Source organism: Anguilla rostrata, chromosome 7 (genome assembly GCF_018555375.3).
Source record: "Anguilla rostrata isolate EN2019 chromosome 7, ASM1855537v3, whole genome shotgun sequence".
NCBI classification, from domain to species: Eukaryota; Metazoa; Chordata; class Actinopteri; order Anguilliformes; family Anguillidae; genus Anguilla; species Anguilla rostrata.
This window is the reverse complement of record NC_057939.1, coordinates 54,440,578-54,455,812: the sequence shown is the minus strand read 5'-3', so window position 1 is coordinate 54,455,812 and position 15,235 is coordinate 54,440,578. Positions and strand designations below refer to the sequence as shown.

General features: G+C 41.5%; 1 protein-coding gene across 1 annotated transcript; it reads left to right on the top strand.

The window, feature by feature from the left end:
• The first annotated feature begins 815 nt into the window (after positions 1-815).
• On the top strand, positions 816-4,387 carry LOC135260071 (early growth response protein 4-like). The gene is made up of 2 exons (XM_064345221.1): positions 816-1,216; positions 1,463-4,387. The coding sequence occupies exons 1-2, from the start codon at positions 1,060-1,062 to the stop codon at positions 2,755-2,757; spliced, it is 1,452 nt and encodes a 483-aa protein (XP_064201291.1). The 5' UTR covers positions 816-1,059; the 3' UTR covers positions 2,758-4,387.
• Positions 4,388-15,235: the final 10,848 nt, after the last annotated feature.

Genomic DNA, 15,235 nt, shown 5'->3' with positions numbered 1-15,235 from the left:
CAGCTGCTGGTCGTAGATTATTATTCAAATTCAATAATTAGGTGTGCTGTCAAGGGAGTAATAGAGTTAAATGACTAAGATCAAAGGAGCACATACTACTTAGCTACTGCATTCTGTACACAAATGATCTTTTCCAAATGAATTTTCCTGAGAAAAAAAGTTATATTTTTAGTTTTACCATTGTCTGAAGTGTCAGACTTCGCGCTAATTTTGACGCCGCCCAGCGTTGCATTCTGATAATAAAGTATAATACAGCATAACAGAACCCCAGCGTTGCCTGCAAAATAACTGGAATATTCCCGCATTACCCTTATAATTAACCCTTGTAATCAACCATTAAAAGTTTTATTTTTTAGAACAATTAAGAACACTGTTTAGGCATCCCAGTTTAGTTTAGTTTTTTTTTCATACCCCGAGCGACATATTGTTCATCAATGGAGCCGGGACAAAGAAATGTTTTCGGACAAAATGCCGCATAAAATTTTATGTTAACACTGCAACGTTTTCGAGGGAACCCCCTGTGGCACAACGACCTTACATTTCGTATTTCCCTTTTCAGTGAGCAATGTACCTGAAGAGAAAAGAGAGCGCTTGTTAAAGGCAATGCCACATATGCCACCTTCTTCCATACTGGTCTTCACGAGAACTGCCGGTACGTCAGAAGCATAAGACTCCTTTTTGGGGAGGGGATCCCGTCACATCCTCTGCCCATATATGGGCAAAAAGTTGACAAGCGAATACGCGGCGGGGAATCCTCTCGCAGGGTAGCGGTGAATGGAGAGGAGGGGCCATCGACCAGCCGCACAGTATAAAAGGGAGGCGAACCCGATGCTGTGGATTCATACTGAACCAGGCGAATAACAATCAGCAAGATTTCCTGAACACTTTTCAAAGAAGCGGAATTTAAAAATATTTACAGAAGCTTCATATCGACAGTCTTATTTTTCTTCGAGATTTCCAAGGGACCTACACATCAGAAGGACGCTTTTTTTTGGCGTTTGTTTATTTCTCTCCAACAACATACTTGACCCGCGATCGCAAGTGGTGGGACAGGGAAGCATGTTGAACGACATGGATTTGAGCTCGCAGCATTATTTTTATTATTCATTTGACGACGTCTGCGGCTCTCCTCCTGACATTGAGTCCATTGGGCCAATGGAAAACCAGGACACGTGCTTGGCTGCTGAAACACAGTCGCCCGTTCATCACAGTCAAGGTGAGTGCTTCTGTTTAGTGACCAGTGCATGATGCATGTCCCGGCAGTTGTTGTTATAATATAATAATGATAATAATAATAATAATAATAATAATAATAATAATAATAATACCATCACACCGATATGACTTAATTCGTGATTTCATGCTTAGGGCCTACTATGCGAACCTAACACACGCAAAAGTAATGTGCATACAGTGTGTGTTTAGCTGTTTAATTAAACATGGATTCTTTCATCTTCCTCAGATGGTGCAGCGGCAAACATAAAAGTTGAAGCGTCTGACTCGGATTTCTCATTTGATCCGAGCGAAGTCACCGAAGGTGGATTCGGTCCTTCCTTCGACTACTCCGGCAGTTTCTACGTGGAAACGTCTAACGCGGCAGCGTGTAGCGCGGATATGCTGCTCAACATGATCACAGAAATAGTTGGGATTTCTACTCTGCCGATCTCTGAAATGCAGTGCTCGCCAGAGTCTGCATATTCTTCCCCTTCATCCGTGGACGCGGGGTTTCAAAGCCAAGGGTCCAACTGCTCTTCTCCAGCACTGAGCTCGCCTGAAGAGAGTTGCCATGGTTTCCCCGAGGTTCAGATGAGTGTCCATGATTCGGCGCCGGCCCAGACTAACTTCGGTACCTCTGCGATGGACCAGACAACAACAACAGCCCCTGGGACGGTGACGTTTCCAGTGGTCGTCAAGAATGAGTTTGAAAGCCATTGTGAGTGGGACTCCTTCAATAAATGCGATTCTTATTTGGCCTCAGATCTGGTGTCAGAAATTTTCAAAATGGACTGCTCCACCGAGCAGCAAATTGATATGAAGGATGTTATTGACTCGCTCGCTTCTATCTGTTCGACCTCTGAAGCCGCGTGCAAATTAGACGGAGCGATTAAGCAAGAGCAGTGCTTCGCCAACAACTGTGCCCAGAGTATTCAATTCCCTTCTTTCAGAAGCCACCAGACACCATCCTTGGACGTTGCAAGTCATACTAACGGTGTGTTCAAATCGGATGTTTTGGACCTCCCCTGTATCCCAATCGAGACTTTGACAAATCAGTGCGATTTAGCTTACACCTCGACGACACTATCCAGCACAATAGACTCTCTGCTTTATTCGACTCTTTTGCCGGAAAGTTTTGCAAGGGATAGCGCACCTGTGGAGAAACAACCCCGCGCCAGAAAAGCTCCAATCAACGGGCAAGTCAAGGTGAAACCCTTTCCGTGCCCAGTGGATAACTGTGAGAGGCGCTTCACGCGGTCAGATGAGCTCAACCGTCATATTCGCATTCACACCGGGCACAAGCCCTTCCAGTGCCGCATCTGTCTGCGAAGTTTCAGTCGCAGTGACCACCTGACGACCCACACCAGGACCCACACCGGAGAAAAGCCATTTTCTTGCGACGTCTGCGGCAGAAGGTTTGCGAGGAGCGACGAGAGGAAAAGGCACGGGCGCGTGCATCTCAAACAGAGAGAGAAGATGGAGCTTAGGGCTCAGATAATAGCCGCTCCTATGTGCCCCTTCACTTTCCCTAAAGGAATCTGAACACTAGCCTACAAGTTATTGTGCATTTGGCGCTCTCTCTTCCTGAAAATGGAAGATTGTTTATAGTAACAGTTCACCGCTGTTAGCAAATCTTAACGTTTCAGCGTTCGCGAACCAACGAGTTGACAGCTCAGAGCGTTTGCGATTCAACGAGTTGACAGCTCTAAGATCTCGCAGTAACTGTCAAGAGAACTGTACGCTTTCAGTGTGAGATGGTTATGTAAACGGTAATATTCTGAAGAAGACCGAGTAGAGAAGGACGTTTTTTTTATTTTCTTGCCAACAGATGCTTATAGAATTACTCATGAACCCTAAGACTGAATACGTGAAGACGGAAAATATTAATTTCCTACAAAAACCTTATAAAACAGATCCAACCAACCTCTGAAACTGCAACAGTAACCATAACAGCAAGAGCTACGTCAGAGTTCAGAACTAATTTCTCTGAACAGCTCCAACCTCATTGCAGTGGGAGAAAACCTGTGAACTCAGATGACGTCTTATAAATCTTTGACTTTATCTTGTACTTTTGACGCTTTATAGGTAGAGATCATTTCCAGAGAATATTTTTTATTCATAGAAATGTTCCTGAAAAAACATTGTCGAAAACTTGCATCGCGAGGTCAGAGAACGGAAGAGATTCTTTTGTACAACACTCATGTAAAATACATATTTTCCTCTCGTAGGAAGTATATTTTATTATTTTTTTTAACGACAATATTTGCTTCTCTACTGAATTATGCTGTTGAATGGTATTTGTGGTCTATTTGATCACTTAAGTGATATGAATGAAATGTGAAACCCGCAGACCCGGACCCAAGTAAATATATTGGTATGCGTTCTTAACACTGCACTTTTACAATCGTGAAACCTTTTTTTTGTGCCCGCAGATTTTTTACCTTGAAATTGGGTATTTTTGCCAAATTTATTCTGTGGGAAGATACCATCCAAACGGCTGGATAAAATTGTACAAAAGTAACAATCTTATCTTCCTAAGCACGTAATTAATTTATCTTGTGAAAGGTGTAATGTAAGATGTCATTTGTCAAAGAAAACCGTAACTTTCTGTTTGACAATAAGAACGCAAAAGGAAACAGACTCGTATATGAATATGAGAGCTTTGAAAGCTTGTGCTTAATCAGAGTTAGTTCAAAATGTACTGCCTTGTTGTGGTAATGTGTTCAAGTACCTAGTGCTTCTTCATATTTTGATGAAATCAAGGTTATAGTTCTGAATTAAATGCACTATCAATATATTAGGGGTCATGGGTCAAGGGTCATAGGGGCTGCAGTTTAGGTTTTGACAAGAGCAAAACCCTTGTGAGTAAAACACTACAATATTGTAGTTGAGTAATCCAGTAGCGCACATTGCTGCAATATTCTGTACATTCATGTATGGTTGTATATAAAATGAAAGACAAGACAGAAGAAATGCTTTAAAAAAACTGTTTGTTGAAAAGAAAAATATACATTGTCCTGTACTGTCAAGGTACACCAAAATGTAAATTAAACTTGCCTTAAGTTAAATTAACTGATATGGAATTGTAAATATGTGAAAATGTTTCTATGATATGCTGATATCATGTTGTTATTTTTACGATGAATGTTTATGAATAAAATTATGAACTTTACTGAATACAATGTGTATTCTTTATTATCTTGGTTTATTGCTGGAAAATTAAGATTTTTCAACGTTCATCGATCACAGTTTTCTCAATGTTTTTCTGCACTTCTCCATTGAAGTGGTGGATTACATTCTATAGTTTTTAACTAAATACAGAATGTGTATTTACTTTTGTTTAATAAGGCTTTAGAAATCATTTTACATAGCAGAACTATTCTACCTTTGCTGTTCCTACTTTCTGCTATCCCATGACAACATGCAGACATTAAAAAATGCTATAAAATTATTTTTTAAACATAATTTTAGACCTCTGAACAGAATCCCTTCAAGTAAACAGACATGCACTTTCAGAATCACCTTAGAATTCTTAAGCCAGCATGAATATGTATTTTCATTGAAAACAAAGACCCGTGTGTCAATTTTGATCAAGCAATTTCAAAAATAACTGACTGGGTACATATACACCAAAATTAGACATTTCTGTTAAAACTATGAACTTGTTTTGACCTTTTTACCCTTATGACTTCACGTGGCTTCTTGAATATTATCTTTATGAGAATAAGTAGGAATGGTTTACTGTTGCTGAATTTCCACGGGGAAATCAAACCAGCAAAATTGCTAACAGGAATGGCTGCATGCCTAATGCATGCGAGGACAATCTCATTTGTAACTGAAATGCTTTAATGGATTTTGGTGTATGAGGATGAGGAAGTATGTCACAACACATGTTTGGCTTGAACACACTTTCACATGCATGGCAGTTATATAAATATGGTGCTTAATTTAAATTGTCTACAAAAGATCCGTACAAAAACTATGCAAACTGAAACAGATTGGAGTGTAAATGCCTGCCCCAAGTCATAATCCTCTTCAAATTACATTTATAATCCTTCAAGGTCCAAGGTTATCTTTATCGTCCCACTAGGAGAAATGTTGTTTTGCAGCCAGGGTTCACATGCAGAAGACAGAATACAAAAGGACAACATCACGACAACACCAGCACAATTAAATCACTGAGCCAGTGCAGGGAAATGGAAATTCATACCAAGTAAAAATGTGTGCAAATGTGCAAGTGTGCAGATGTACAGGGGTGGTGCTATTTGCTTAAATAGCAGGGTGCTTCTTTCTTTTTGAGCTGCTGTGAACACTGTCATACATTTATGACACACATAACATGTAAAATTAGCATATATTGCTTCAATTTTTATTTGGTGTATTGGATGAGGATGTTGCAGCTGCTATGCATAGCACATATAACACTGGAAATTGCAATAATGAGGACAGACATTTCAACCAGAGTATATTCACCAAGGAAACAACTCCGTCTATGATGGAAACACAAAGCTTCGTTTCCACTTTCCTAATATGGGGCGGGATTCCTGTCCTTTTATCCAATCAGCTGGCGGGAGTAGGCTAGCATGTCTGTGAAACACTACAGCCTACAAAATTATTGTCTTAATCATTGACGTGACTAATCAAGCGGCCCCCAGTTGAAAATTAATTTGTAAATGAGTGATAATTTTTAGTGAGCTTTATTGTATCTTAGCCAAATCACCACCTGTTCACAGGGCTCACGGTGCAGTTGGGGAACTCAACTCGTATGATACAGAGACAGACACAGAGTGTTTTGTGACATGACCAACTTGGCTGGACACCACTCTCCAGCAATCTGTCACTGGTGGTGGCACCAGGGAGTCCACGGTACGTAGGCGGCACATACTGTACGTGACGCGTCAAGGCGGCAGGGCGTCTTCTGTCCCTACACAAATTTGTACGTTACAACATGCGTCTTCTCTCTGATAAAGTGACAGATGCTGTAACTATAGTTACGTGTGATCTATCACCAGACACAAGACGTCGTCAGATTGCTTTTGCGATATGAGCTGGGTCCAAGAATTTGCACTCCATGACGATTATCATCCCTGTGAAGCTTATAGGTCACATAAGGAGTCTCAAAACGAAGTCATACTTTAAAAAAATCTTTCGGATCAATGACTCAAAGCCAAAATCAGCCTAAGCAATCAAAAATAACAGGATAATGACGTCGTCTAGAATCTGTTCTTTCTGACAAACACGCATGTGTTGTGACATATACTATCCTCATACACCCAAGACTTTTTATAACTTTAATAACAAATTTGATTCTCCACGTATCTCTAACATTAGGCCTATAAACCCTTGATTGAATGCTTTGTAATATTTTTTCAGATTGTTCAAAAAAATATATAGATTATAGATATATGAGTCATTCAGTACATAATCGTACATTAGTCCATTCTGTAATGAAGGATACTTCGTTTCTAACGCGGCGATTTTCACTTTACCGGTTAATCATTAAAGAAATTCTCAGGCGACATCCGAAGCTAATGTAATGCAGCGTGTTAACATGGTAATGCGGACTAATCAAACAGCGGCAGGCGAGACAGTGGCTGTGCCCAATGGTCGCAGTAAGATTGATGTTTCTGAAACTTAAAGACGTATTATGCGATTTCACGCTACGTCAGCGCCCATTGTTTCCATCAGCCCAAACTAGTAATTGATTTGTGACGATTAAACAAACAAATGGGCTCATGCTGCTATGAGCATTTATTCACTGTTAAATTAAAGTGATTTAATATTTATTTCCAGACTTCCATCAACAGCCTCTTGCATAACGCTTGGTATTTACTTTTTTTATAATATCGTAGACCTGTACCCTGTCAAACCAAGAACCCAGCCGGCCGTAGAGTATAAGACAGTTCTACTGTTAAATTTCTGCTTGTGGTTAAATTCTTATTTCAAGTCAATCTGCAAAATAATTCCACTACTAAACATTATGTTTGTGATTTACAATTTAAGGTAAACGAGGCTTAGGCTACTTGTCGAAAGTACACCCGTTCAGTGTTAATTTAACTCTTAACGGATAACATTTGATTCCACATTCCAGACTGGGACCAAATGTTATGTGTTAAGAGTTGAATTTACACTGTTAGAGTTGAATTAGCACTGGACATTTTACTGTGCATTTGTCTCACACGGTTAAATCGTATTAACCGGCCTACCTTATGCATGTATACTGGTAATGTTGTGCGGTAGGAAACTTACTCAAATGATGGATACGTTCCACATTTAAGAGACGAACGTTTGCCTCATAATGAGACAATAACATAGGCTTATGCATGGGCAATCTGTTTATGCAAACATAAAAATACTCTTGAGTTTTTGCACACCCAACACACATAGGCTTGGATGAGCTTTTTGTAAGAGCAAAAAGTCAATAAATGTTTTATGTTATGGCTGAATCAGTTTTTCCACGAACTGCATAAAAGGACTCAAGTGTTATTTCAACCGATTATGCAAGTATGTTTTCTCCTATAGGCCTAGTAAACTGTCCAGGCCTACTTCTGTGAAGTGATGCAGATTTATAAATTACCGCAGTTATGGATCAGACACAGTCCTTATTATATCATAGTGGCGTTAGAGCCGCGGCGGTGTAATCACTGTGTAATTTTATTCCAGTCGAGGGAATGTGAAGCGCCTATAATCAACGCGCATAATCACACGGCCGCGGCCGCTCGGCAGCCCGCTGAATTCCGTCTTTGAATAATTCCGAACCTGATGGTCCCTTGTCTGATCCTGAAGGAGCGCGTGGGCGGTTTCGAGAGCGCAGGTGATTATACATGAGAATATTAAAGGAAAGCCGTGGATACAGACGGTAAAGAGATTACTGATGCCTAATCATAGGCATTTATTATCGCGCCTAGTCCCCTCCTCTTTTCCGAGGGAGCATTCAGTCATTAATTTGTCCTGCCCTGGGTTGACGTAGGCTGATGGGATGGAGACCTCACCTGGTAGCATTTAAATTATAGTTCAAACCAGAATGCCAAAGAGCAAAGGGCATTCTCCTCCACCTTCATGCAGCATCTCTATGGTAACTAACACAAGTGAAGTCAGCAGTATCAAACACGGAGAGGAGGGTTAAGTGGAGTGTGTTAATGAAGTATAAAATACATTTCATGACATGTCTCTGTCACCCTTTATCACCAAGAGCACATTATAGCAAGCTACAGGATATCATCATGTTTCCCATGCAGCTCAAAGCACACAGTAAAATGTTCAGTGTTAAATCAACTCTCACACAGTATATATGTTCCCAACTGGATGTGTGTACTCTGTTAAGAATTGAATGCTAGTTACCATAGAGATACTGCTGCATGATCGTAGAGCAGAATAGAAGTGCTTCCAAAAACTCACCTCTCTAACCTAACAGCAGCGCTGTAGTTAATGGGTAAGGTCACAGGTTCGACACTTCAGTTGTACCCTTGAGCAAGGTACTTAACCTGCACCCCTTCAGTGTATATCCAGCTGTATAAATGGATGCAATATAAAAATGCTCATGTAAAAGTTATGCAAGTCGCTTTGGATAAAAGCATCTGCTAAATGCCTGTAGTGTAATGTAATGTTAACGGTGGGGTCAGTGCAGGTCTGGCCATGCTGGTATCCTCCAAGGTATGGGTGGTTTGGACCCTGTTGGACTCACCTGTACTCTGTTAAGAGTTTAATTAACACTGGACGTTTTTACTGTGCAGCACGCACCGTGGACACTGAAATCAGTTGGCTCTCCAACATGTCACTGTACGCCACTGGCACAGGAAAGTCCTGCATTTATTGCAGAATTCGAGAGGTTTTTGGAGCGTGGGAACTGCAGGGCCCGTGTTATATATTTTTGCGTTGCGGCGACGCTACGCGCTTTCTCCCTGACGTGCGCGTCTCGCCACAGCGAGCGCCCGGGTACGGAGCGGCGGGGGACAGCCAAGGTTTTTTCGACGACGTGAGAGAACATTGCTCTGTCACACACCAGATTGAAGCAGGGCCTGGCGTCGGCCTGTGTTGAGAAAGAGTGGGCAGCAGAGTTAGCTCGTCCTCTTAGCAGCTGGAGCGACTGAACGCCTGCATACATTACCACAACGTCGCCTCTCTTGTTTTCCGAGAAAAAAAAAAAAGTTTCTTTTTTTTTTCTCCAAGCGCGCGTTCTAGCCAACCTGAAGCAATATGTACTCATGGTAAGTGCTATCTGTAGAGGGCATAATCATTTATCACTTTTTATTATGAGTTGTGAGAGATTATACAACATATCTCAGTATTTCTGCATCGATTAAATGGGAGGTTCTCTCTTCTAGAAATAGATGCTCGGTTTTATGCACTTCACTGATGAGTTGTGCACATATGTGATTCATACAGAATTTTAATAACTGTACTTCATCACTTTAAATCACTGTTTGTGAAATAATGGATTGCACTAAGAGTTTCAATACGTTTCACCATTTTGATTGACATTGTATCTGAGTACATCCACCAAACCAACAAAACAACATTGCTTCCTGTTCTGTACCTGATACTATTTCTTAAGTATTAATAACACACCATTACTTGTGGTCAGCTACTGTAGCTGTTTGCTAAGTTGTTCTTCACTTTGTTAAACCCCAGGCACACATCCCTAGTGCTGTGATTCCAGCTTGTTTTGCTGTCGCGGTAAGATTGATGGCTGTGTTTTGCATGGGGAGAGGGGCTGAGCAGGCCCCTTGTTGTGCCAGCTTAATAGAGCCATGCAGAGCCAACACAAAAGCCATCTGAGAACGTGTTTGATCTGCTTGTGTAGACTACCCCCCGCCCCATACTGCAGCTCTCTTGGCTTAGCATGCCTTCACTCTAAGATCTGGTGGTGGATCCCGTGGGGAACACAACGTGTAACACCAATCAGGCCTACATTTAAGGTCTACAGTTAAAAAAAAATGGTTGACTTCACTTCGTATAATTCCTGCACGAAGTAGCCATTTTATGGTTCTCAGAGAGATGTCATTGTGTGAATGTACTTCAGTCTTCAGATTAATTCAAATGCAACTGGATTCTTGTTTAGGTGCTGCAGAGTTGGGGAACAGACATTTCATTTCACATTTCAACTTTGAATATTTTATTTATTTTTGGGTAAAATTTTAAAAAATGTGTCTTTCTTGACCATTGTTTGAAGCTGCATAGACAGAAGTATCAATGTGGAATGAAGAACATCCACACAAGCTGAAAGAAATACCTCATTCTAGCTGTGTGTGCTGCAGAACAACAAAATGCTTTTCTTTTTTTGGTCCTTTTTCAGCAACAGAACATCTGAATTAGGTAACATCCTGTAAGGCTGTTGCATTGACGAGCTGCAGTCACACTGACTGGACAAGAGACTGAATGAAAATGCAAAGCACAACTTCATGCCAATAAAAGGATGTGGCCTCTCTAAGCGTCTTTATGCTCCGGCGTTCAATGGGAACAGGAAATCCCAGGTGGGCGCAGTCTGGGAATTTCCTGCGTCCGTCGGGACGCCCCCCCCCCTCCCGCAAAAGCCGGGGGGTGAGGAGAATCGGCCGGGGCTCTGTTTGTCTGCTCCCCAATACAGCGTCAGATTGATAAAGCGGAGTCTCCGTTAAACATTGACCCGCTGCCTGGGAATGAAACGGGGGGCTGCCCTGTTCCTGGGGATTACAGTGCGGCGGAGGCGTCCTGCATTGTACCGCACGGGATTGATTGGAGGAGCGATCGCTCAAACATTAACCAGGTGCGGCGGAGCGGCCCCCTCTCCCGCCAGCGGGCCTGTCTCGCGGGGCGTCCCCGCGGTGACGAATCACAGGACGAGTCGGCTAAACATTCACCCTGTCACTTCAACACCCCTGCACTGCGCCATTCCCCCCCGCCCACCCTCTCATGGCTGCACACAGGACTCCTCTGAGATTTAAGGACAGTCAGCCTTTTGTGCCAATGTCCCCACTGGACGTTTTTGCGTACGCTGCGTTTTTCCGTCTGTCTGTTGTCACGTGCAGCAGGGCGGGCCTTCTCGCCACTTCCTGGCTCTGATTTGAGCAGTGGCCTGTCAGAGGATGTCAGGGATAGTTGTGTTAATGTCGGTTTCTGGAGAACAGGAATGAATGTGTCGTATGCGTGTGTCGTACATCCGAAATGAGAACCATACTTATGTGAATAAGTAGTGGTGTAGCGCACAATTCTCTGTGCAGGATTAGATTTAATCTTCCCATTCAGGCACTTTTAAACTGGTTTCAATGGGCAGCCTCAATCCCACCCTGTAGATTTACAGAATAGTAAAACGTGGAATCTTCCAGAATATCTGCAGAATATCTCAATGCCCTGATCTGACTTCACACAGTAAAAACGTCCAGTGTTAATTAAACTCCTAGCAGATAACATTTGGTCTCACTCTGCAATGTGGGACCGAATGTTATCTGTTAAGAGTGTAATTAACACTGTTTGAGTGTAATTAACACTGGGCACTTTAGGGCTCCCCCACAGACTTGACAGGAATTCTCTCATGTTCCTGAAATGCCAGCGCTGTCTTGTTACAGACACCCACGGCAGCACCGGTCTCTCTCTCTCTCTCACACACACACACACACACACACACACACACACACACACACTCTCTGAACACACAGCTGGGCTCAGTCTCACCGTGTTTAATGTGACTCACGGAGTGACAGGCGTTTTTCGGGTGTGGCAGTCTGACACCGGGGTGTCCTAGAAGGGCCGTGTCTGTTCCTGGATCTCTCTCCAGCTTCTGCTCTTAATCACTTACTTAGACCAATAATTGTATGTGTTCTGGCATTTTGGCTGGATCTCTTGGTAAACCCCTCAATCGCGACTGATAGCTGTACTTACACTCCTTTAACAAATGTTTTAGTGTTGTCTCGAGGGATTCAGCGTGTTGGTGTGCGGTGTTAATGAGCTAATTGAGCTAACTGAGCCAGGCTAATTGGTGGAAGCACAAACCTGCGTACACACTGGTTCTCCAGGAATGGTGCTGCTCACCCCTGGCCTGCAACAAGGAGCCTCTGAGCCAATCAACATCCACTTCCGCGCACATCAGTCGGTTAAATTTTAAATGCCTTCATAAGTATCTTGACTTGATCTTAAATGACATACAAAGCATATATACATACACACAAACATACACACAGGCATACACACACACACACACACACACACAAATTATGTAAACTATTCACCAATCATCCATCTGAAGGTGTAAGCTGTTGTATTCAGTTTGAGAAGTAACCGACTTACAGAGGAACCATTTGCGTACAATATTGCAAAAGAGCTGAGGGTGAATCTGTTTTCCTGTTTATGAAACCCCAGTTTTCTAACTACAGCAAGTGCAGTAGGGAATAGGAATGGGCACCAGACACAATCACTGTCTAAATGTGTGTCTTAATGTCAGTTAATGGTTAGCACAGAGCTCTTAAGTTAGGTTAGCGCTGCACGCGAGAAGTGTGCCCGAGTTTGTCTGAAGTTAATGATCTCTTGGTTTAATGGCCTATACTCCACGTGACACACAACATGGGTTTCACTCAGTGAGGGGACTTACTTTTGATCCTCAAAATGATGCCAGCACACTGCTACTGTTGAAGGGACCGTATGATCTCGGAAAACAACATTCAGCATCCGCAGACGTTCGCTGAAAAGCAGACCTTTCTAATGGGCTCATAATGATTCATTTAAATCTGCATCAACCACAGTGCTCTTGCCTTTTTGTGGAACTAAAAATGAAGAGGAAAAGTGCACTTTATGACACAGTGTAACTGATGCTTTCATTAATATTATACACTCTGCGATAATTAACACCAATGATTTTTTTCCCCACAGATTGGATAAATGCCTATATTTGATGCAATGGTGCCACAGCACCTGAATGTAACAACCTTCATTTGTATGTGTTAGAGCCAGTCATTACTGCAAAAATACCGACACATCAAAACACGCAAGGATTCAACAGCTAGTCATTAAATCTACACCAGAGATCCAAAGTAAAACAATTTGAAGACCATGAGAGCTTTCCGTTCTCTGAAATACATCCCGTTACCATGGAAACCATGGCACTGGCTCGACCAAAGAACACAGAACTCAGTATTTGAACATGGCACACAATTTTCACAAAGCCTGTTACGGATGACAATGTAATTAATGTGCAATGTGCAAGACAAATGTGAACACTCATCCGTTACTAATTTGATAATTGAGTTATTACATGGTTTGTATAGAAGTTATGCCCACTGCTTCAGCTAAAAAAAAAGGAAAAGAAACTTTCAGCAGTAAATAATTAGACAGTTTATGTGTAATTATATGCAGATCCCAAACAGTGCATTTCTGACTTCTGAATTCTGAAAAAGAATCTGAAAGCCACCAGTGAATAACCAGAAAGGACGCACTGAATCATCCAGGGTTTGTGACGGCAGTATAGTGCGCTCTGCTTGGCAATATGAATCATATGCCATACATAGAAATCGATATGACCTTTACAGATTTAATAACTTCATTTATAGTGCCTATTTAGATTTAAAAATGGAAGAAAAAAACAAAAATAAAACAACAACAACTGATGTTCAGTTCACTGCCTCCACAGTGTTCTACCTCAACTCACCCTCTGTCCCCAGTAAGGCACTCCGTTTTTTTTTGGCTCAATACTGATCACATATTATTTCTGATCTCAAAATGTTCTTATTATTTTTTGAACGCATGCTGGGGTGACAAACACACACTCAGAGGACAGTGATGTCCTGTGCCATGTGTCAGTTCTTGAATTTAATTTATCCTAAAGAATTTGCATTATTGCTCAACGAAAACCAACAGATGAGGCTTTGGTGACAACGCTAGGACAGAAATGCAATCAGATATTACATACTGGGAGAAATTAATCTCTGGGTTGAAAATTGGTTAAGAAACTAATGCCTTGTGTTTCTTGGACCCAATTATCCGTATTGCTATTTGGTTATTTCTGAATTAAAAATAATTGAGGCACGGTCTTTCTCACAAGTTACGTGAGAAGGAGTAAAATGTTACATCCCAATATTTTTCAGCACTATATAATAAACATTCGGAGTCAACTGTGTCCTTTTAAATTTCCGGTTTGAGCATCGTTGGGCTGAAATGAACCTCTCAGTTCATTATATCACAGAGCAGTTGATAATATATTTCTATTCCGCTATTGCCCTCTGCTGGTCAGACTGGTCTGTAGAACTTTCACGTGTGAGAAGGTATTAATGAGGTTGCCGCGGGACGATTCTTATTTTAACATAATACATTTAGTTTTGCATGGTAGCATTGTTGTGGTTCACTGGGTTCTTTATATAAACAAGGAATGTTATGGAGGTTTAAGGTAGTCCACAAATACAGGGCTGCAATAATTTACCCCAAGAAGTTATTTCAAAAGCGATGGGACTTTCGTGTACTGATGTTCTATTCGGCTGTCTGGTTATTTCCTTAGGGGTCGATAAATGCACACTTGATTGGTGAGAGTAAGCCATTTTTATTTGTATTGTCATTATTATTGATTGTGATGGAACAAGCGTTGCCAAGCGAGAGACGGCTTGGATCACATTTGTGATAATGGCCACGAGAGGCCGCTGTACTCAAACTTAAGGCGGTGTAAATGTACTGCTGTCATTCACTGGCATCATAGACCGTATAAAAATAGATTGGCATGATTATTGAAAAAGGGCAATGGCCAATTATATTGTCTTAAGTGTCCCAATATTGTTGCGCTTGATTATTACCAAAAAAGTAAATATTTTATATTTTTGGGAAACTAACAATGCCAAAGAGAGATGTGGAACCATTCTTACATTTACATTGAAATACTGAAAAATGGCTATTAAATTTCAACATTCCAACTTTTACCAGGGATAAGCAGCCCAGTAAATGTTAAATGTTTTGTTCAATATTTTGAGTCCACTACTGTGCGCACATGACTTTACATAATATCTTCTGATATATAAATAAAGCGATGTATTTATGCAATTAACATGTGACAAATAGAAACAGCCCT